The following is a 21,529-nucleotide window of genomic DNA, read 5'->3' as shown; positions in this document are numbered from 1 at the left end:
TAGAAATCTACCAATAGAGGTCCAGTTTTGTTCAAAGTTACTATGCCAGTGTACTGAATCTTTAAACAAAATATACTTATGTGATGCCATCAGGAACTTTTGATCTAAATTCGAAAAAGGTCAGGCTGATTTTTTCAAGTTCTGCCCTTGTAGTCTGGGTTGAAAAATGAAAACGGCTCCCATCTTCCTTCAAAACAATTTACCGGCTCTATTTATATCTTTACCTTGATGTTCTAGATATCGATGCATTTCGTGTACGAGCAAGAGAACTTTGCCAAATTTAGCACTTTTTACTGAAAAGCAGAAAAATCCATGTGACAGTGTCCCTTTAAACCCATTCAACTTGCTCGTATACAGGGGAGGGGAGGGGCATATATAGAGCATACCTTATTATAGAAAATTACCGCTTGTGTTAATTAAGGTATTTGAAATTAACGCGACTTAAATTAACGCGAATTGAAGAAAAAAAAACTTCCCAACTGAAGGAAATTAACGCGAAAAAGTGGGTAACATTTCAAAATGAAGGAAATTAACGCGACGTACACAACAAGAACAAGATTATTGCAACACTTGTAGGCGTATAATCTTAAACGAAAGCAATGTTCGTGGTTCTTTTCCCACTTTGAGCGTTCTTTGCGGTATCAATGATAGTGGCAGATAAAATAATGCTTTTTCTTTGGAGTCAAGAACGTCTGGACTGTAACGAGAAATTTGGGCCTAAATAATGGAAATTAACGTCATGGAAATTAACGCTCCACTTAATTAACGGTGCGGAAATTAACGTTAACAAAAATTAACGCGACTTAAATTAACGCGAATGTTTGAAATTCGCGTTAATTTCATGACGCGTTAATTTTCTATAATAAGGTATACTGGCTGGTTAGCGTACTGGCTAACAGTCTTTCGTACTTACCATTCTTAATACAGTGGAACCCCGATATAACAATATGCGAAGGAAGTAGTGAAGTGAAGTGAATACTTTATTTACCCTCGGATTGTAGAGTAGCTTTTAACATAGCTAATATCTCCGAGCATTTCAACAGTACAACGGCACAATGGGCAAAGACCAGACCACACTGACACGTCCCCTGCTGACCATAACACTGAAGATGCAGGAGACGGGGCCTACGGTTTATCGTCCTTATCCAAGACTGAGATTAGAATATCTAACCATTTGCACTTGTTATTGCAAAGGCAGCATATTCTCCTCAGTTATTTTAAGACCCTGAGCGTTACCGCCTCCCGCACGGTAGTCCGGCGCTCTACCAACTGAGCTAGCCGGTCGGCGGTTAAGTAGTAAAATTATCAGTATCGTTATATCGAGGAATCATTATCAATGATTATATAGAAATTCCCGATATAACGATATGGCCGTAAAATAATCGAAACTATCGTTATATCGAGATAAACCTAACATATACTTTTTTAATGATGGATAAAGAGGCTTAGAATAAAGTACTGTCATTTTCGTATATCATCGTATTAAGCTGTTGTCAGAAACGTTAGAGATGTATGAAGCTCTTCAAATTCACTAGCAGAAAATCAAAGCCGGAAAGAAGAAAAATAACTCGTAAAGTTGTTGCACTTGTTTTTTCTGCATAAATTTGAATTGATAGCTAGCTTGCTCCATGTCGCGTCTCATCAGCATGCAAGTTAAAGGCATTCGTCAAAATGAATGGTAAACGCTAAATTGGGGGAGTACAACAGTCAAATTGTTCTTGACATATTTTGGCAACTTTAAAAGTTTTGAACAACTTCAGTTTGTACTACAAGCAGCTAAGAAAAAATAAGTAAGATTAACAGAAAGGATGAAGCATGACATTTCGTAGTTCATTTTATCACTCATCTAAATATTATATTATAAACTTTCATTGTTAAGGTCTTTTGTGCCATTTATAGCATCTTGTTATAGCATTTTTCAAATTTCATGTTGCAACGTTTCTTTATCAAATTTCAAATTTTAACGTTATTTTTGTGTTTTTTTTTATTGCAACCTATTGCTTAAGCCGTGTCACTTAGTCTTTTGTTATTTATGTGTTATAACGTTTTACCCATATTTTATATGTGTATGAACGATTAATCTTTAGAGTCATTCTCTGCAAGACCCTGAAGAAGGAAGGCCGTGCCTTCCCAAATATTGGAATTTAAATATACCCCCACACCGCTTATTCAGCTTTGCAATTTTTCTTTGTTAGTTATTTAGTTATAGCTGATAAGATCCTCTACAGTAAGAGGATCCGGTACTTCTATTTTGTCACGGTGGTCCTTGCAAATTTACGTTCGTTTTCAAGCAGCTAAGAGCAAGTTTTGCCTTTTTGAGCAACCTTTGGGCAACAAATTTGCCATCTGATAAATAAACACATAAATGAACTAAAATTTTGCAGTTTTCTTTTTGTTGATACTAATTGCCTTGATCATATGCAATAGTACTAAAAGGGCGTAAATAGGCTAAGCATTGCTGAGCATACAACTGTTATAAACTGATTGCATAAAACGTTATCGTTTCAGAAAGTACTGCTTTTTAGCAGAAAAAAATAAAATGATTCACTTTTGTAAGCAAAGTTTAAATTCTGGTAGCGACTTTTTCGATTTTTGGCAACTTTTGAGCAATTTTTGGGAACAACTTTGGCTCCATTTGTTGGTACAGTCTATTAAGGCCTAAATCAAATACCTTATTATAGGAAATTAACGATACATGTAATTAACGCGAATTTCAAAAATTCGCTTTAATTTCATGTACTTTGAGTTACGTCATTGTTAATTAAATTCACACTATTTTCCAGCATTGTTATTTTAAGACAACTTTATTTCCGGAAAAGTTATGTTTAACCGACATTTACTTCTCCGTCAAAGCTGCAGGAATAACAGAGGCAGTGGAACGCACAAGGTAGGGATGTATTACATTCCCTGGATCTATACATTTAATATTAGTCACTATATTTGGTCTGTTTAAATATTTTTGTTGTGTATGGTTTATCAGAATTAAACCTCAAGTTCTGTTGTTGGATGTCGTTGTTTTGTCTTTAAAATAGCGCAGGTTGCAATAAAAATTTCTAAGCATCAAATTCGCGTTAATTAACTGCATGTAAGCACACACCACACGATAATTCGCGTTAATTAAGTGTAAGTTAACATATTTTTTTTGACAATTGGCGTTAATTTTATTACGCGTACATTTTGTTGCGTTGTTAAAATGCTTCGTTATACAGTCAACTCTCTCTTAACGGATACCTCTATAAGACGGACACCTCCATAAGACGGACACCTGGTGTTGGTCCCATTCCTGCCGTTTTTTAGTCATTTAACTGTAACTAAAGTCCCTATAAGACGGACAGTTGGAGCCGGTCCCGAAGGTGTCCGTTTTAGAGAGAGTTGACTGTATTCCTATAATAAGGTAACCTTTTTAAGACTTTTTGTCAGGAATGAAGTAGCAAAATAAGGTTGTATCATTACTTTTATGGCTTTTATGGTCATTCAACTGTGTACAGCATCTGCACGCATTACGTGCCTGTGTTTATCTTTGTTTCATTTTCGCGCCACAAATTCGCGCCCGTTCTAAATGACAGCGGCTCCCACGTTAACGATATGCGCAGCTCGCTTCCCGGCAAATTACGAATTCAGCGAAGAAGAAGAGCAGAGACAATTTTGAGTCATGATTACTCGCTGGAAAACAAGCGAAATTTCGGCTTGATTCTTTCTAAACCTCTTTCTTCACCAACTAGAACTCATGCCGAAGTACACCACGAAGACTTATGGTCGAAATCGCGCCAAAGAAACGAAAATTTCCAAGGAATTCGACGAGATTCAAAAAAGTGAAGATTCGAAAGCGAACGTTACAACGGAAAACACTTTCCCTAGAAGACTTACAAGAAAGTCTCCATGGTCGAGAACAAGTAGAATTGTTGAAAGCAACGTTAGTTTGATAAAGGATGCGGCTGTTGATTCATCAAAGACGAACAAACGACGAAAATTAGAAGTAATCGAGGAGAAAGACCCGTTCGCCTTTGACGAAGATGACGTGACGGTCTCAAGTTCGCAGTGGAGTACATTTCGAAGTAACGCCAAAGCGAAATCAAAGGAAACATCAGGGACTGAATTGACTGATAAAAGTACTGACGATGAAGCTTATAGCAGCTCTCAAGAGTTAAGCGAAAGTTCATCACAAGGAGGGGAAAGGAAGATCGCCAGTTATCACAGGAAAAAGCTAACTGCGGTAATAAATGAGTAATTGAATTTATTTAGCTGTGTTCTTTGTCTAAATCTGAACATAAATATTAAATAATGATATTTACAACTGTTGTCTAGATAATTTTTGGTGGCTTGTTGGTATTTATATTATCATTATCATCATTATTACCGGTAATTCTTTTTTAATATTCTTCCTTGTTATTGTAAATAACCATTTAACACGGTCGGCCAGGAGGGTAAGGCCTGGTTCATACTGCATACTAGAGAAATAACGACATAGCGACATGGTCATAATGACATAAAGAAAAGTTCAGTTCTTTCCTTGAAAAGATTTCCGCACAGGACCCTACATTAATTATGCATGCAACTATTTCATACTATCACTATACATAAACAGCAATCATGAAAAGAATGAATCAGTCAGAAAATTGTATGCATAATTAATGTAGGGTCCTGTGCGGAAATCTTGCCCTTTCCTTATACTTTGTACCCATTTAAGGCCCAATTTTAACGTAAAAATACTCCATACTCTATTTGAAATCAACCTTTATACCACACGGTGTCTGACATTTGCAGAATGCAGAATGCAGACTAAGAGAATATATTGTGTTACCTTTACCATTATTGAAAGCTAACCGTAAACAGGCTAACTGAAGTGCTATTTAGGCTAACCGGAGTGAATAGTAGGTTAACCCGAGTGAAAAGTTCACTCCGGTTAGCCTACTACACACTCCCGTTAGCCTACTATACACTCCGGTTAGCCTGTTTACGGTTAGCTTTCAATAATGGTAAAGGTAACACAATAGGTTCTCTTGGTCTGCATTCTGCATTCTCCAAAAACTTTGACTGACCCTGGTTTAAATTTGAAACTAAGTTTAAAGGTTTTCAGAATAAAGTTGTATTTACTTTTTCCCTTTGCAGTCCCCATTCAAAAGTTTTCTGAAGAACAATGACAAGTCACTGTCACCAAAGAAAGATAAAGATAAATCATCAAGAAGACTCTCAGCTTTGGTATGAGACTTTTAGTTTGTTAATTACTATATGTACTTTCTGGCAATGCAAATGTTGGTTCAATTTCAAGTGTGTTTGTTCTTTTACCGTACATTTACAGTACCGCTCAGAAATAAGCGTCCATCGTATACGTTTGTCGCTTTGGCACGGCATGATTTAGTCAGTCTTCCTTGTATTTAAATTTTACATGTAGCAATGTTAGGCCATTGAAAGAACAATCAACTATGGACAAAGGAAAAAACAATAAGCTAGCTCATACATACTAAAGAGCATACGCGAATTCAGAGTATATGCAGATACGCACATACGCAGATGCACATATGCAGATACGCAGACGCATATACGCAGGCGCGCGTATACGCAAAAGCATACGCGTTTTTCGCGTATGTTTTGGGACGCTTATTTCTGAGCGGTACTGTACTTCCATTTTAGCTGATGTTCATTAAAACTTGTTTACATGATATCGCTAATTTTAAATAGTCGCTAAATCTTACTCAGGAAAAACCGCTAAAATTACTGTTAGTAGTAGCTGCTTACAATAGTAACTTTAAGGTATCTGGAAACTGGGCTAGCATTCTACCCAGGAGAGAGAGGGAGTGGGGAGAGTAGCGGTATAGTACTCCTAGCCACAGATGGAGTGTACGTTATGGTTGAGACTTGAGCACTACTGATCGAACCTTGTGGTTCACGTAATCAAATGCTGTTATTTTTTAAAGCCAACAAGTGCTGACATTAGTGAGGACTCGCAGGACGAGACATCCCCTGATGTTCCAAATCTTGTCCGACCTGCATCTTGGCTCAAAAGAAGGGAAGAAGATTCCTCCAGTGTTGTGAGAGTAAAAAGAACTGATAAACCGGTAGGTTGCATCTTGGTAGAAAATCAGAATTTGCATTAATATTCTACCAGCTGACAATTATAATATTGAAGATTTTTGTGGGGTGTTGAAAGGTAACTAAAGCTGGTATGTTAGGGTTTCAAGCATCGAACACTAGCTTTCATGGTCCTAGGGAGCAAGGATGGTGCAGTGGCGAGAGCGCTCATCTTTCACCAATATGGCCTGGATTCAAATCCAGGACCCAGTGTCATATGTGAGCTTAGTTTGTTATTGGTCTTCATTCTTGCTATAAGGGGTTTTTCCCCTGGTTCTCCTGATTTTCTTACTGCCACAAAAACTAACATTTCTAGATACATGTACCAATTTGAACTGGAAACAGTGAACAAAAAGCCACTCTGGATATACTACTACGAATTCCTACTTATTCATTTGTTCATTTGTTCTTCATTCATTCATCCTTTGTTTGTTTGTTCATTTGTTAGTTTGTTGGCAGAATTATTCATTAATTTTGCTAGGTAAATTTGTTCCTTTGTACATGCATCTGTTTATTTGTTTGTTTATTAATTTTTTTAATGTAATACAGTAACTGTACACTATTCTCTTGTATTTTTTTTAGCTTTTTACTGTTGTGCAGAATGTCAAACAAGTTCATGAATGCTTGGAGTCTGGGGAAGACCAGCAGGTGAGTTGCCTTCACAGTCTGTTTAAAGTGCTACTATGATCAAATTTTTGATTTTCATTTTTTTACATTTTCGTGAACAATTAGACTTTCTTACTCACCATGCCAAATTTCAATCTATTACGAACATGAGAAGTCGTTTTATTATAACATTTATTCCATAGAATTTACGGCCGCAATTAATCAACCTTGTTCCAAAGCTTGGTTGCGAATAGGGAGAAAATGACGTCGAAGCCCAAAAATACCTCACGGGTTGAAATTAGAATAACAATCAGCATAGAAAATTGCACGAAAAACAAGTCCAAAGTTTTTGTTTCTTTTCGCATGATTTTCAATATGTATTGTTATTAATTATAATTTCAACCTGTGAGGTATTTTGGAGCCTTTGACGTCATTTTCTCCCTATTCGCAACCAAGCCTTGGAACAAGGTTGTTTAATGGCAGTCGTAAATTATCGGAAATAAACGTTACAATAAAACGACTTCTGATGTTCGTAATGCATTGAAAATTGGCAAGGTGAGTAAGAAAGTCTCATTGTACACAAAAATGTAAAAAAAAATGGAAATCGAAAATTTGATCATAGTGGCACTTTAAGGCTGGTTTTCACCAATAGCATCAAGTCAGAATAGGAGTTGTAAGAGGTCTTCTGCCTAGTGAAAAGCAATAATCGGAGTCGTAAGCAGAGTAATAAGCTCAATGGAATTGGAGTCGAAATAATTTTTTACCTTTTCTTCCGATTCTGCTTAAGATCCATGCTCTAGTTAAAACAAGATTGTCGGAGTTGCAACCAGAAGCAGAAGAACAAACCAATCACAATACTGCCGGTAGTTTTCAAGTCCTCAGTATTTTCTTTCTGCTTCTCACTCTGACAATCTACTATTCACTACAGTGCTGGAAATTACTGTCGGTCATCGGACATTGTCCGATCAAATATGCCAAAATGTCCGGCCAATTTTGTAATATGTTCTGACATAATGTCCGAGAACTTACGTGACTGTGTCTTGAAAAATTTAATGTGTTTGATTTAAAATGCGAATTGATGTCCGACCAATTTTCTAATATGTCCGTTCAAAATAAAAGTTTGGAAGGACACATGTCCTTTTAAGTAAGAAAAATTATTTCCAGCACTGCACTAGATCATAAGTCATGAAGTAATAAGCAGAACCCAGGGTTGGAAACTAAAATTTCGGAACACTCGCCATCTGGGCGAGTGACTGGCAAATTGCACTCGCCCAAATCAGTTTTCACTCACCCAGTCTCCTCCATTAAACATTTAAAGAAGTAAATCCCCCCTCCCCCATCGCCCTGTATTTTGTTAGCAAAGTATCAAGATTGTATACTAAAATTCGCGGAAATTAGCCATCTTGCCGCGTTTTGCAGCTCAGTGGACGAGTCAGTATTTTTATGACAAGAGGTATTACTTTGTTAGTACATCTGTTATGTAATAATCGCCAAGTGGAAGCCATTTCTGTCTGTTTACAAATCAATGTTGCTTGTGGACAGCGTAAAAAGTAACACCTATTTTGACTAACACATTTTGAAAAAATCGTACTCGCCAAGCCGGGAGTGATCCGTAAGTTGTACTCGCCCGACCGTTTTCACACTCGCCTGGGCGAGTGGGTGAGCGCTAATTTCCAACCCTGAGAACCAGAAACTCTTAACACTAGATTGCTAGTGAAAACCACCTTTAGGAACTTGATGCACATACTATGGTTTCTTTCTAATTAAAAATAAATATATTGTTCTTTAACAAAGATGACATTTTTTACTTCAGTTCTTTGATGATGTGGAGTATCTTCTGGATGGTCTCAAAGAAACTCGTTCATTATCAACCCGGTGCCTAAGTGCCCTGGATTTTGCATCCCACTGCTCTCAGCCCTCATTCAGAGTGAGCCTCAGGGCCCATGGTATTGCTCCTAAAATTTTTTCAGCACTTCAAGATGCACCTTCTGATAAGGTGAGAGTTAAAGGGACTGTGTCACGGCTAAGTTAAGTTTATTTTATTTAGCTTTGCCAAATACTCGTTATGAAACTTATTGTTTGTAAAGAATTACTTCTATGGATCTAACTGACAAAACCATAGCTTTATTGCAACCAAATGTGTCTCCCAGGCGTTAAAATTTAAAGATACAAGCAAACGAGACTAACTTTGAAAACTGTTCCGCCGGACCACATTTCAAAAACCCATAGTGCAATCCATTTCAATCTTCTTCATTTTTTGCCATCCGGACCTTCTTTTGATTTGCTGTGCTATTGAAATGTCCCTTCACTGTTTTAAAACGTTATTTTTTATATTTCACTGAGTTTTTTGGTCATTTCACAAGCCTAAGTTTGCCTAAAATCCGTGACACAGTCCCTTTAAGTTTGTATTGATCAGAAGTATCAAATCTTCTTACTGCTTGCCATATGCTTCTTTTTGGGCCAGTTTTGAGAATTCGGTGATACATCAAGACAACTAAAATACATATATGGCAGATCACGGCAATCTTTTTATTTGAAAAAGAAAACACGGTAATTTTAAGCCACCATATTTCCAATTCATTAAGTTTTGCGAGAAAACGTCTCACAGCACTCAAACATTAGAAAGTCCACTTTATTTCCTTTATAAGTAGCTAACTGTTTAAATATGGTTTTAAATAAGCCCCTCTCTTATAAGCCTTCCTTTCTATTAATTTAGCGCCCCCTTCAAAAATGTCTTGAAAACAAATAAGCCCTCCTGTCCCCACCCCCTTCCACCCTGGTTGGGGGGTGGGGAGGATAAAGCTTTCATGGTAATTATTATTCCATACTGATGATACATAATACAGCTTAAGCTCTAGTCAAAGAGAGGTTCAGATATTATGTGTAGCACTTAGGTCCAGTTGTCTCTGCCATGTAAAAATTTGTAAAAATTAAAAATTTAATTTTTTTTTTCATTTGATTGTTTTCAGTGCCTCGCCCTTTGTACCTCAGCGATTACCCTGATGTTGTCTCAAGACCGTCAAAATGCCGATTTAGATAGATCTGTTCTTGGTGAGAATTATAAATAATAATTATTATAATCATTAGTAATAGTTTTGATTTTGTCTTAGTTTATAAATCTGACTTAGGTCTGCTAGGGTTTATTTCATAATTTAGAAATTAGAAATTAATTATAATTTAGTACTGGCCACGGAAAATTTTGATAAATTAAATACAGGAAAAAACAAACAAACTTAAGCTACTTTATCAGTCTACTAAACAAGCAATAATTTTTGAGATAAGAAAACAGTTATTCCTGGCTACCTTTTAAGCATGTTGGAGTCATTGCAATGACTCTTTACTTCACAAAAAAGGAAAAAAATCTGAAAATTTATCACTAGGCAAGTGATGGATAAAATTGCCTTACCTTATTATAGGAAATTAACGCGTCATGAAATTAACGCGAATTTCAAAAATTCGTGTTAATTTAAGTCGTGTTAATTTTTGTTAACGTTAATTTCCGCGCTGTTAATTACTTCGACTTGACTTAAACCCTTTCGCTCCCCATGGAGCATAGGTCCACGGAAACCACTGCTCGCCATCGTGTTCTGTTTTGGGCTATCCTTTCAATCTGCGTCCAGGTGTAGCCTGCTTTGCTCGCCTCGTCATCTACCGTCCTCCTCCAGCAGTTTCTGGGACGGCCTCGGCTCCTCTTCCCCTGTGGGTTCCATCTCAGTGCCTGCTTGGTGACATTGCAGTTTGTTTTCCTGAGGGTGTGCCCAATCCAACCCCCTTTCGCCTTCTTATCTGGATGTTGATCCTTTCCTGCTCAGTTGTTGTCCAAAGCTCTTCATTTGTTATGACCTCTGGCCAGTGGATGCCCATGATGGATCTCAGGCATTTGTTGATAAAGGTCTGCAGTTTGGTGGAGTTCGCTTTTGTTACTCTCCACGTTTCAGAGCCGTAAAGGAGGACTGACTTTACGTTGGTATTAAATAACCGTAGTTTGGTCTTTCTGGAAATCACTTTTGATCTCCAAACAGGTGTCAAGATGGTGAATGCAGTTCTTGCCTTTCCGATCCTCACTCGTATGTCCTGATCAGATCCACCGTCCTTGCTGATGTTACTTCCAAGGTATGCAAAGTCCTCCACCTCGTCGATTTCATCCTCATCTAGTTCTATCCTATCTGCATTCTTGGTGTTAACCCTCATCACCTTCGTCTTGGATTTGCTGATCCTAAGACCCGTCTGCATTGAGATCTTTGCCAGTCTTGTTAGCTTGGATTGCATGCTCCTGTGGTTATGTGAAAGAAGGGCAATGTCGTCGGCGAAGTCAAGATCTTCTAACCGGGTCGTGAGTGTCCACTGTATGCCATCCTGATGTTTTTCTGTCGTCCTCCGCATTATCCAGTCGATGACAAGCAGGAACAAGAAGGGCGACAGCAAGCAACCCTGGCGCACTCCAGTGAGCATCTCAAACAGTTCTGAAAGAACTCCGTTGTGGATGACTCTACAGGTGCACTTCTCATAGGTCTTCTGTATAAGAGTGATGTATTTCTCTGGGATGCCATAGTGGCATAGCAGCTTCCACAACACTTCCCTATCAACGCTATCGAATGCCTTCTCATAGTCCACAAAGGTCGCATAAACAGGAGAGTTCCACTCTAAAGACTGTTCCAAGATGATCCTCAGGGTAGCAATTTGATCTGTGCATGACCTATCTTTCCTGAACCCAGCCTGTTCTTCTCTCAACCATTTGTCCACCTCTACTTTCAACCTCTCCAGAATTATCCTATTCAGTACTTTTCCGGCCGTTGACAGCAGCATGATTCCTCTCCAGCTCTTACATTCCTTCAGATCTCCCTTCTTTGGAAGTTTGATTAGGTAGCCTTCTTTCCAATCATCTGGTATCTCGTTCGTTTCCCAGATCTTGCCAAACAGTTCATACAGCATTTGGGCGAGGTGTTTAGATCTGCCTTGATGGCTTCTGATGGTATGCCATCGGGACCAGCTGCTTTTCCATTCTTCAGTTGTCTGATGGCTCTCTTGATCTCTGCTTCACTTGGCTTACTCTCGCTGACCTGCAAAGGTGTGTTGGCTGGTTGTATGTCAGGCAGCTCGCTTGGCGGAGGTCTATTGAGTAGTTCTTTGAAATGATCTGCCCACCTTTTTCGCTGTTCTTCTTGGTCAGTGAGCAACTCTCCGCTCTTTTCTCTGACAGGTCTTTCCGGGATCTTTCTATCACCTGCCAGTTTCCTTGTGATGGAATACAGCTCTTTTGCATCGCCTCTGCCTGATGCCTCCTCTGCCTGTCGCGCGAGGTCTTCCACAAAGTTCCTTCGGTCGTTTCTGATGCTACGTTTAACTTCCTTGTTGACTTCCGAGTATCTGATGCGAGCTTCTGCTTTCTTAGCTCGTGTTCTGCTGTGATTCAACGTCTCCTTTACCTTCTTCCTGGCTTCTATGTTCTTCAGGGTGTCTAGACTCAAAAAGGTCTTATGCTGTTTGCGCTCTCTTCCCAGCGTTTCCTCACACGTCTCCTTCCATGCATTTTTCATGGCCTGCCACATTTCGTTGACTGTGCTTTGGTTCTCCCTTTCCTCCCGATGCTCTTCATTTTCTTGAAGGCTTGCCAACACTTGGTACTTGTTGGAGATGGTGAGTTGGAATCTGTTCTTTATCTCATCGTCCTTCAGCATCCTGATGTTGTACTTATGGCTTATTTTCTGCATGCCAGTGTTATAGCTCTTCAGCTTCAAACGGCATTTGCCTACAAGAAGGTGGTGGTCTGAAGCAACATCGGCCCCTCTCTTTGCTCTAACATCAAGCAATGACCTTCTGAACTTAGATGATATGCAGATATGGTCAATCTGGTTCTCAGTTCTGCCGTCTGGAGAGACCCAAGTCGCCTTGTGTACCCTCTTGTGCGGAAAAACGCTTCCGCCGATGACAAACTTGTTGAAGGAGCAAAAGTCAGCAAACAGCTCTCCGTTCTCGTTCATTTCACCAAGACCTTGCTTTCCCATAACTGTCTCAAAACTTGTATTGTTGCTCCCCACCTTTGCGTTAAAATCCCCGAGCAACACTATCAAGTCCTTTCTAGCTATTCTGTCTATGACACCTTGCAGCCTCTCATAGAAGTCAGTCTTTGCCTCATCATCAGCTTCGTTCGTCGGCGCGTAGCACTGAATGAAGGTGGCTTTTCCGATCTTAGTGTGAAACCTTGCTGTTATTATCCTGGATGATACTGGGTTCCATCCTATGAGTGACTTCGCAGCTTGTGGAGTCAGCATAAATCCAACACCCTCTGTGTGGGGAGCATTTGCATCCTCGTGACCTGAGTATAGGACAGTCTGCTCTGTTGACAGCCTTATGCAGCCTGACTCGATCCATCTTGTCTCACAAAGGCCCAAGATTGACAAGTTGTAAGTGGTCATCTCAGCAGCAATCTGGGCAGCTTTACCTGCTTCGTACATGGTCCTGACGTTCCACGTGCCAAATAGTGTGGTTGTCTTCGGGGTAAGGAGAGGGGTCGGCATCGCTGCTTCCCTTCGGCTTTCACAGCGGTGCGTCATACTAGCCCCCGAAGGGGCATTCTCTCCTCCAAAGACAGATGTGATTTTGTGCATGTTTCCCATGGTTTCTGTAATCATTAATATCCATTTGATGGGTGATTAGCCCTTCAAACTTCACCAGAGCCCCGTTAGCCAGGGGTTTTCAGGGTTCCGTGCAGGCCTTCATGGCTACCGTAGCGGCCCGGAGGAACGAATCCTCCACCATACTTCGCCCTGGACGGCAATCCCCTACTTTCCTGTTACCAGCTACCACGGCGAGGACGAGGGGTTGGACTTTGGTAGCCCGCTGTTAATTAAGTGGAGCGTTAATTGCCATGACCTTAATTTCTTGATACGGTCAAACGTTCTTGACTCGTAGGAAAAGGCATTATTTCATCAGGGTGGAAATCTGCCGGTATCACTGAAACTGTGAAGAACGCTCGAGGCGGTCAGATTCCTTCGCTTAACCCCTGCGTTTAGGATTATACGCCAAGTGTTGAAATAAATTTGTTCCTGATGTCTTAGACTTTCTCAACAATTTTTTTTCTTTGTGTTCGTCACGTTAATTTCCTTCATTTTGAAATGTTACCTCCCCTTTCACGTTAATTTCCTTTATTGGGAAAAAAATTTTCCTTCAATTCGCATTAATTTAAGTCGCGTTAATTTCAAATACCTTAATTAACACAAGCGTTAATTTCCTATAATAAGGTATTTACGAGCCCTGGGCATCCAGACCTATAGGTCTTTCTGTAGTACGTTTTCCATAAGGTATATTTTAAAAGCAAAAATAATTTGATTGATGCATTCAAAGAATGCCCACTTGTGATATAATCCTGATGATAAAATAATGTCAATAATTTTCAGAGCTAATGATGAAGCTGTTGGCTGTTGATAGCAACAATCAGCAATCCAAGTCGTTAAAGGATTACAATAAATACGTCACAAAAGTCAGGTTGGTGTTCTTAATTTGTATTGATCATTGTTTGATTCTTAGAATAAAATCCTCGTTATATTATGACCATGCGACAAGTACATGCAATGTTCCAATTAATTTTATGTGTAAACAATGTGTTGTGGTTTAAATTAGCCTTTGTCTGACAGTTTGTTGAAAGCAGTATATTCTGATTTAGTTTTCCTAGTAAGTAGGTTGCGTCATATTATTTTAAATTTGTAATTAATTATATCATAACCTGAAATCAAGGGGGAAAATCAAAAAAATCAAACTGGTTCAACAAATTTCAATCCAACAGCAAATATTTAAACCACAACAAAATTTGCACAAAATAATTTTATTTTAATACTAACCGGTACCTGTTATTAAATATATGATACATTATGATTAATAGGACATTACTAGAAAAACAACATGGATCTGATGAACTACTGGCTGCAGGCGATGATGACATAAATGTAAGTTTTGTTAATTAATACATCAATAATAATATTATTATTGTTGATTATGTTGTATTTAAAAATTAAAAAAGTAATAATTAACTAATTAAACTGATTGATTATTGAAAATCAATTTCAAGAGCACTGCTGCTCAAAGTGCCATAATATTATGTTTGCTTGTGTAATAATTAGCAATATTGAAGTTAAAAATGTATAAATATTTACAGTTACTTCAAATCTGTTTCCAATTCAAAAATTTTTAGACTTACCAATTGAGCAAAGTTTTGCTGCATTTTGCGCTTATTAATTTATCTGAGACTGTGTCCAAGTCATTCATCACTCAGACTATTATCAAAGACTAATTGCTTTTTCTCATTCTACAACCCTCCAAGTTAAGACCATTTTAGTCGCCATGGCGACTAAATTCGAACCAAAGTCGCTAGCCTGGCGACTAAAATTGAGAAGAAGGATTGAAAGCGTGAGCTTTATTTAGCGACTAAAATATTTCACTGGCGACCAAACCTGAGCAGTCGGTGGCCAAACAACCACTAAGGAAAAAAATAAACTTGGAGGGTTGTTCTAACGTTAATCTATTTTTTTTACCACAGCCGGCATCTCTAGTATGTGAGTCAATGCTGTCTTTGACATCCCAGAGGACTGGAGAGTGGTTCAAAGAGGAGATAAGAGTACTGCGGGGACTGGATCATATTATGGACATAGGTTGATACCAACAATTATAATTTTTGACGAAATTTATTAATTTATGTTGTAACACATCCTTTGTCAGGATGGAGATTGTCCCTTTATGAGGCTACAGTTAACACAGTCAAATAGTTTTCAAAATCAATGTGCACCTAGTTATTTTTAAGAGGGTCACAGGTTTGTTAGTTTGTTAGTCAGTAAATAACATTTATGTTCCCTTATGCATTACCCAGTGCAAATAATCATATTCTGCACTCATTGCCTTTTTTTTTTTTTTTATAATTTAATACTTTATTAAATTAAATATACAGTTACAAGCACAGATATAGATACAGATACAGAAGTTTGAAGTACAATTACACTTTGAAAAAATACATAGTTACGGGTGCACTACAGTTACAATTTTTAATTTTGAAATACTACTACAATTACTCTGGAAACAGTTATGCTAAAAAAAAATAAATAAATAAATAAATAACAAAAAAAAAAAAAAATAACAAAAATAACAAAAAACAAAACAAACAAACAAAAAAAATAAATAAATAAATTCAAAAAAAAAGAACGAAAAATGGCAGACGTTGCATACATTTACTTTAAATAAGTTTATCTAAAAAATTTTCCCATTTAACTAAATGGAGGTGCAATTTATCTTTCTGCTTAGCAATAAATTCTTCTATTTTAATAGTTTTCCTTAGTAGAGCATGGAAGACATTCAAACTGGGATTAGTAGATCTCTTCCTACAAAGTACAATTGTTTGTTTTGCCACAAGAACTATGTGGTTTACAGCCATAAAATGTTCCTCGAGATCAGGCAAACCAAGTATAACATTGACTACTTCTGACAAATCAACACTAATTCCAGTGACACACTGTTGCAGCCAGTTGAAAATTTCATTCCAAAAGGCACTAGAATAAGAACATAATGCAAACAAATGTTCAGGGGTTTCTTCCTCCTCTCCACAAAAGGTGCACAAAGGCGACTCCACCAAGCCAAACTTACACAATTTAGAATTTGTAAATAAGATTCTATTAACCACTTTGTATGGAAATTCTCTTGTGTGCGCATCTAACGCAACCTGGAAAGGCAAGCTGTATATTTTACTCCAATCACGCTTAGGGTCAGGGAACATTTCATCGAATTTCCTTTGTGCTGTTGGTTTTTCACAAACCCTTGAGACCAGACTCCCATACAGTTTTTTGGAATTTACTTTTGATGTGGGTACTTTAACTGAATTAATAGTTAAAGTGGATTCATTTGAATCCGAGTTCAAGATATAAGGACCTGTCATGGACTTAATAGCTTGTTTCCATTTAACTGGTATTGCATCGATTAGACCTTGCCACAAAAGAAAGTTTTTCATTTTAAGACCTTTGTTATGCAGATCATTCCATGTCAAAAATTTACATGTCCCATCCAGTTTAATCATGTCACCAATTTTGTTTATACCTATATCCATCAGTTCGCTAATAAAACATGATTTATTATTTATACAGATGTGTTTATTATTCCAAATTATTTCGTTTAAAATTTCATCACTTGTTTCAGGCATTGAACCATTTAATTTTGACCATAAGGTCAAACATTCGTTATAAAATGGGGGGATAGCAATTTTCAAAGAACTTGGATCAAAATTGCATGTTAAGAGGTATGGGCCTCCCACAGGCTGTAGAAAAAAGTTGAGAACATGTTTCCATTCGGCACCATCTTCCGGATCAGAGTACCGTTTCAAAAAGGATATCTTCTGTGCTTGAATAAGGGATTCTAAATGTATCATTCTTAATCCACCGTTCTCAATATTATTAATCAAAGCACATCTTTTCACTTTGTCTTTACCCTTCCAAATAAATTCGTAGATGATCGTATTCGCTCTCTTGATAACGTCATCTGGAAAAGGTAACTGCGACGCTCTATACAGGAATTTAGGGATAGCAAACGATTTTATGATTTGAATTCTTCCAAGAATGGTTAAATGTCTCCACTTCCACAGATTAAGAGTCTTTTTCAGCGAATCCAGGATTGAATCAAAATTTAATTTAACGGCTTGCTTCTTATCATATGAGAAAAAGATGCCAAGTATCTTTAAAGGTTTATCCATATTTTTAATACCGATATCAAGCTTTATGGACGAGTCGCCAAGATGGAGAGCCTCTAATTTACCGTTATTTACTTTAAGGCCCGAGCAGCATCCAAAATCTCGCAACATTTTTAAAAGATTTTCGAAAGATTGTTTATCTTTCAAGAAAGTCGTCAGATCATCAGCGAAAATGGTTAACTTAATTTCTTCGTTATCTGAAAGTTTAAAGCCTTTAATATTTTTACTGCTTCTAATATTTATAGCAAGTATCTCGAGAGCAATAATGAAGAGGTACGGAGACAAAGGGTCACCTTGCCTAACTCCTCGCTTGACGTCAAAATGAACGGAGGAGAAGCCGTTGTTTGTAACACAGCTTTTAATGTTACAATAAAATGTGCTTACCCACTTGATAAAAGATTCACCGAAATTGAAAGCCAGTAGGGCCTTATTTAAAAAAGCCCAGTCAAGAGAGTCAAACTCCTTCTCGAAATCGATCGCGACAAGCAGTCCACTTAAGTCATTAACTTTGGTATAAGACATGATGTCATCAATAATTCTCGTGCTATCGGAGATCAGTCGGCCCTTGACATAGGCATTTTGATTCCTGTGTATTATGAAAGGCAAAATGCATTCCAATCTCTTCGCTAAAGCCTTAGACGCAATCTTGACATCGACATTTATTAAGGAGATAGGCCTCCAATTTGCTATATACATCTTGTCCTTATCTTTCTTTTCAATTAATTTAATAATAGCCATTTTTTGTGACGTTGATAATTCTCCATGCTCATGCGCTGCATTCAAGCAGCCCACTACCAGATTCCCTATAACTGGCCAAAAAGCTTTGTAGAATTCGACTGTCAAGCCATCGTTTCCCGGTGCTTTACCATTTTGAAAACTCAGTAGCGAACGATAACATTCATTGAAAGTTAATTTCCCCTCACACTTCATCTGCATTTCCTTGTCTAGTTTTGGTATGTCAGGGTTTCCTAAGAAGATTTTAGCACAGCCCTGATCAATATCCGCCCCGTTGTTTTGGTATAAGGTGGAATAGAAGGACTTTAGCTGGTTTAAAATAACAGCAGGTTCCGTAATGACATTTCCGTCGTCTTGTTTTATTTTCCTTATGCAGGATTTGTTATGATTAAAGTTTTCAAGTCGCAGAAAATAGCTGTTACTTTTCTCCCCTTTTTCATACCATCTAGCGCGAGATCGAATCATAGCACCTTGTGTTATATAATCATACATAGCTTCATATTCTATTTTTTGCTCCTCAAGTTTCGCAAGATTCTCAGCCGTTGGTAACTCATTACACTTTTCTTCCCATTCTTTCACGCTTTTTTCAAGTTCAGATAACTTATCACGACGGTCTCTAGCTTTACGCTTGCTATAACTAATCGTTTCCTTTCGTATTCGATATTTGATTATGTCCCATAACAGTCTTTTATCTGTAATATCCCTATACTCATCTAGCCAACTAGGGTACGAATTTTTTAAAAATTCGGCGTATACAGGGTCGTCCGCCAGACTCGAATTAAACCTCCAGTAGGATGGTCCCCTATCATAATTTGTTATGCTTTTGAAATGAAGAGAAATTGCTGAATGATCTGATTTTATTGCGGGTATCACGTCTGTAGCAAGAACTTCTTCTTGGCACGAATCGCTTACAAGCCAGAAATCTAATCTACGTTGAATAAGCGGCGTTTTTTGTCTCCATGTGAAGCGTTTATCATCTGGATGACGGATTCTCCATATATCTATTAAATCATTTTCTGACATCATATCTTTAATTTCATTAACGCTCCTATCTTTGATTTTTCGATTGCCACCGAAGCAATCCAAATTCTCATCGAAAAAGATATTGAAGTCACCTCCCATTATAACTTTTCTATTAGGATCGAAATCATAGCTTTCAATTTTGCTTCTGATCTTTTTGAAAAACACTTCTTGTTCATGAACTTTGTTGGGAGCATAAATATTTACAAATAAAAAAAGGTTCCCCTGCACAACGGCTTCTAGAAATATGAAGCGACCGCTAGGGTCACAAAAAACTGTTTTTTGTTCGAATTCTAAGTTTTGTTTCACTAGAATTATGGTGCCTTTGCTGTGATTTGAGCCGTGCGAGAACAACATCTTGCCTTTCCATTGTGTTCTCCAAAATTGTTCATCCTCAATTGTGCTATATGTTTCCTGCAGGAAAGCAACATCAGCTTTTTGTTTTGTTATCCATAAAAGTATCGCTTTTCGCTTATCGGAGGAACGCAAACCCCGAACATTTAAAGAAACCATTTTAAAATTTGTTGTCATTTTCTATGTTTTCTTTGTCAATAGAGCTAGCCTAGCACCTCGAATACCAACACCCTAATTACCGCATAACACCTTATAAAGAAAAGGTTATGTAACATCGCACCATAAAAAATTCTAATTAACATAATATGCGCAACGTAAGTTAGCCTGAAATAAAGGTAACAAAAACAAAACGTAAACCATATTTTAAAATAAAATAAACATACACACAAATACGGAATGATTAAACTAATAATCTATTCGTCCATGAAGCTCTTCAGCCCATTCCAATCGCATCACTGAATTCAATATTGGACAGGTGTAACTAAAAGCAGTATTAAACGACAGTTGAATACCTGAAGAGAAGGTCCAAGCTTCATCAATTGTTCTTGTATTTGATTAGAGAGAAAAACCTTAAAGTACGGGAGTTACTCAGGAACGAACTTTCCATCGATGTAAAGCATATCCGGTTTACTTTGACTGAAGTAGGCCGATTGTCCCGCCTTCCTTGCTTCTTTCAGCTTTGACATTTGACGTCGTCTTGCTTCTTGGATTGACTTTGGAAGATCGGGGTAGATATAAATTTCTTTATCACGAAGATATTTCCCCAGGCTCGCAATTCGTTGCCTGTCGCTATACCGGAGAAATCTGGCAATTATTACTCGCGGTCCTTTCGAGGTTTTCTTTCCAAGGCGGTGGACCCTCTGAAATTCAATCGTGTCGGGCTTCTCAACATTCAAAACAGTTTCCATGAATGAGCGTAAGACGGCGGCAGTGTCTTCGCGTCCATCTTCATTAGGGGCTTCATGGATTCCCTCGAAGAGAAGGTTTTCTCTTCTTGAGTAAGCCTCCAAATATGACATTTGTTTGGACAAGCGGGCCAACTCGGCTTTATGTTTCTCGCTATCTTCCTTTTGCCTATGTGTAGCATCTTCGCACATCTTCGAGATGAAATCAACACTCGCAGTCAGCTCTTCCACAGATTTATCAGCAACACGGCTCTTAGAGTCCAACGCTTCAACTTTGAGCGCCAGTTCATTGACATGGGTTTCCACTGCTGCTACTTTGCTTAATGCCTTGTTCAACATAGTTTCCATACTGTCGAGTTTCTCTAGCTTCTGAAGAATATGTTTTATGTTCACGCCTATGTCGTCCGACAACGCCATATTGGAGACTCCACGTGTAAACACTTCTTCGCTCTCTATCTCGAAATTCTCGTCCTTTTTCTTCTTATCAACCGGGGAAGCTGTTTCACTGTCTCTATCGCTTGAATTACTGCTTTCTCTTTCCCTTTTTGTTCTATCCATACAAAAAAAAATTGTTTGGGTCTAGCGGAGCTTCGAAGGCACGTCTTCACTCAGACATGGTCGTGCCCAATCTTGCCCACTCATTGCCTTGGTTGAGCTCGGTTTGCTGGGAAGAGATTTGACGTGACACCTGCCATCTTTTGGCCACCGAGGTGGCTGTTTATTTTTAGTAACAAAATGCAAATGAAGCTTATTCTAAATTAATGAAGCTGTTCCCAGCAAATTAAAGGCGAAGGGATACCCGAACACATGTATATAAATCTTGTCCTATGGGAAGCAGGGTAGGAGGGAAATGTTGATTTCGTCTTGAATGCTTCGATACCAAGAGACTCAAGATAGCCCAACTCTGCCTTACAGTGTATATATCACGAAGGGTAATGTTGCAAGGTCTTATTACTATCACCTGACCAGAAGCCCGAACAGATTCATTGTTCATAAGGTGCATAAAACCGTTTATTTGCTAAATAAATAATTTCCTTTGATTGACTGACTGAGTGACTGACTGACTGTCTGTCTGACTGACTGTCTGTCTGTCTGACTGACTGATGTACTGACAGACTTG

At 38.2% G+C, this 21,529-nt stretch overlaps 1 protein-coding gene and 1 long non-coding RNA gene across 6 annotated transcripts in view; both read left to right on the top strand.

Moving 5' to 3' along the window:
* The window catches only part of LOC144666172 (uncharacterized), a 57,599-nt gene that overhangs the window by 921 nt on the left and 35,149 nt on the right, over positions 1-21,529 (top strand). The window lies entirely within an intron of this gene.
* On the top strand, positions 3,614-15,325 carry LOC144666641 (uncharacterized). Its single transcript, XM_078528037.1, has 9 exons — positions 3,614-4,213; positions 5,110-5,199; positions 5,916-6,056; positions 6,652-6,717; positions 8,489-8,671; positions 9,645-9,726; positions 14,073-14,160; positions 14,555-14,618; positions 15,209-15,325. The coding sequence occupies exons 1-9, from the start codon at positions 3,728-3,730 to the stop codon at positions 15,323-15,325; spliced, it is 1,317 nt and encodes a 438-aa protein (XP_078384163.1). The 5' UTR covers positions 3,614-3,727.

Source organism: Oculina patagonica, chromosome 9 (assembly GCF_052425735.1).
Source record: "Oculina patagonica isolate OP01 chromosome 9, crgOcupat, whole genome shotgun sequence".
NCBI lineage: Eukaryota > Metazoa > Cnidaria > Anthozoa > Scleractinia > Oculinidae > Oculina > Oculina patagonica.
Note: the sequence above shows the minus strand (reverse complement) of the source record. Positions and strands in the feature narration are given on the sequence as shown.

Bases quoted from the DNA above. Each gene is read 5' to 3' on its own strand.
- LOC144666641 (XM_078528037.1), top strand. From the start codon at position 3,728: ATGCCGAAGTACACCACGAAGACTTATGGTCGAAATCGCGCCAAAGAA. The intron at 4,214-5,109 runs GTAATAAATGAG...TTCCCTTTGCAG, and splicing joins ACAGGAAAAAGCTAACTGCG to TCCCCATTCAAAAGTTTTCT. The intron at 6,057-6,651 runs GTAGGTTGCATC...TATTTTTTTTAG, and splicing joins TAAAAAGAACTGATAAACCG to CTTTTTACTGTTGTGCAGAA.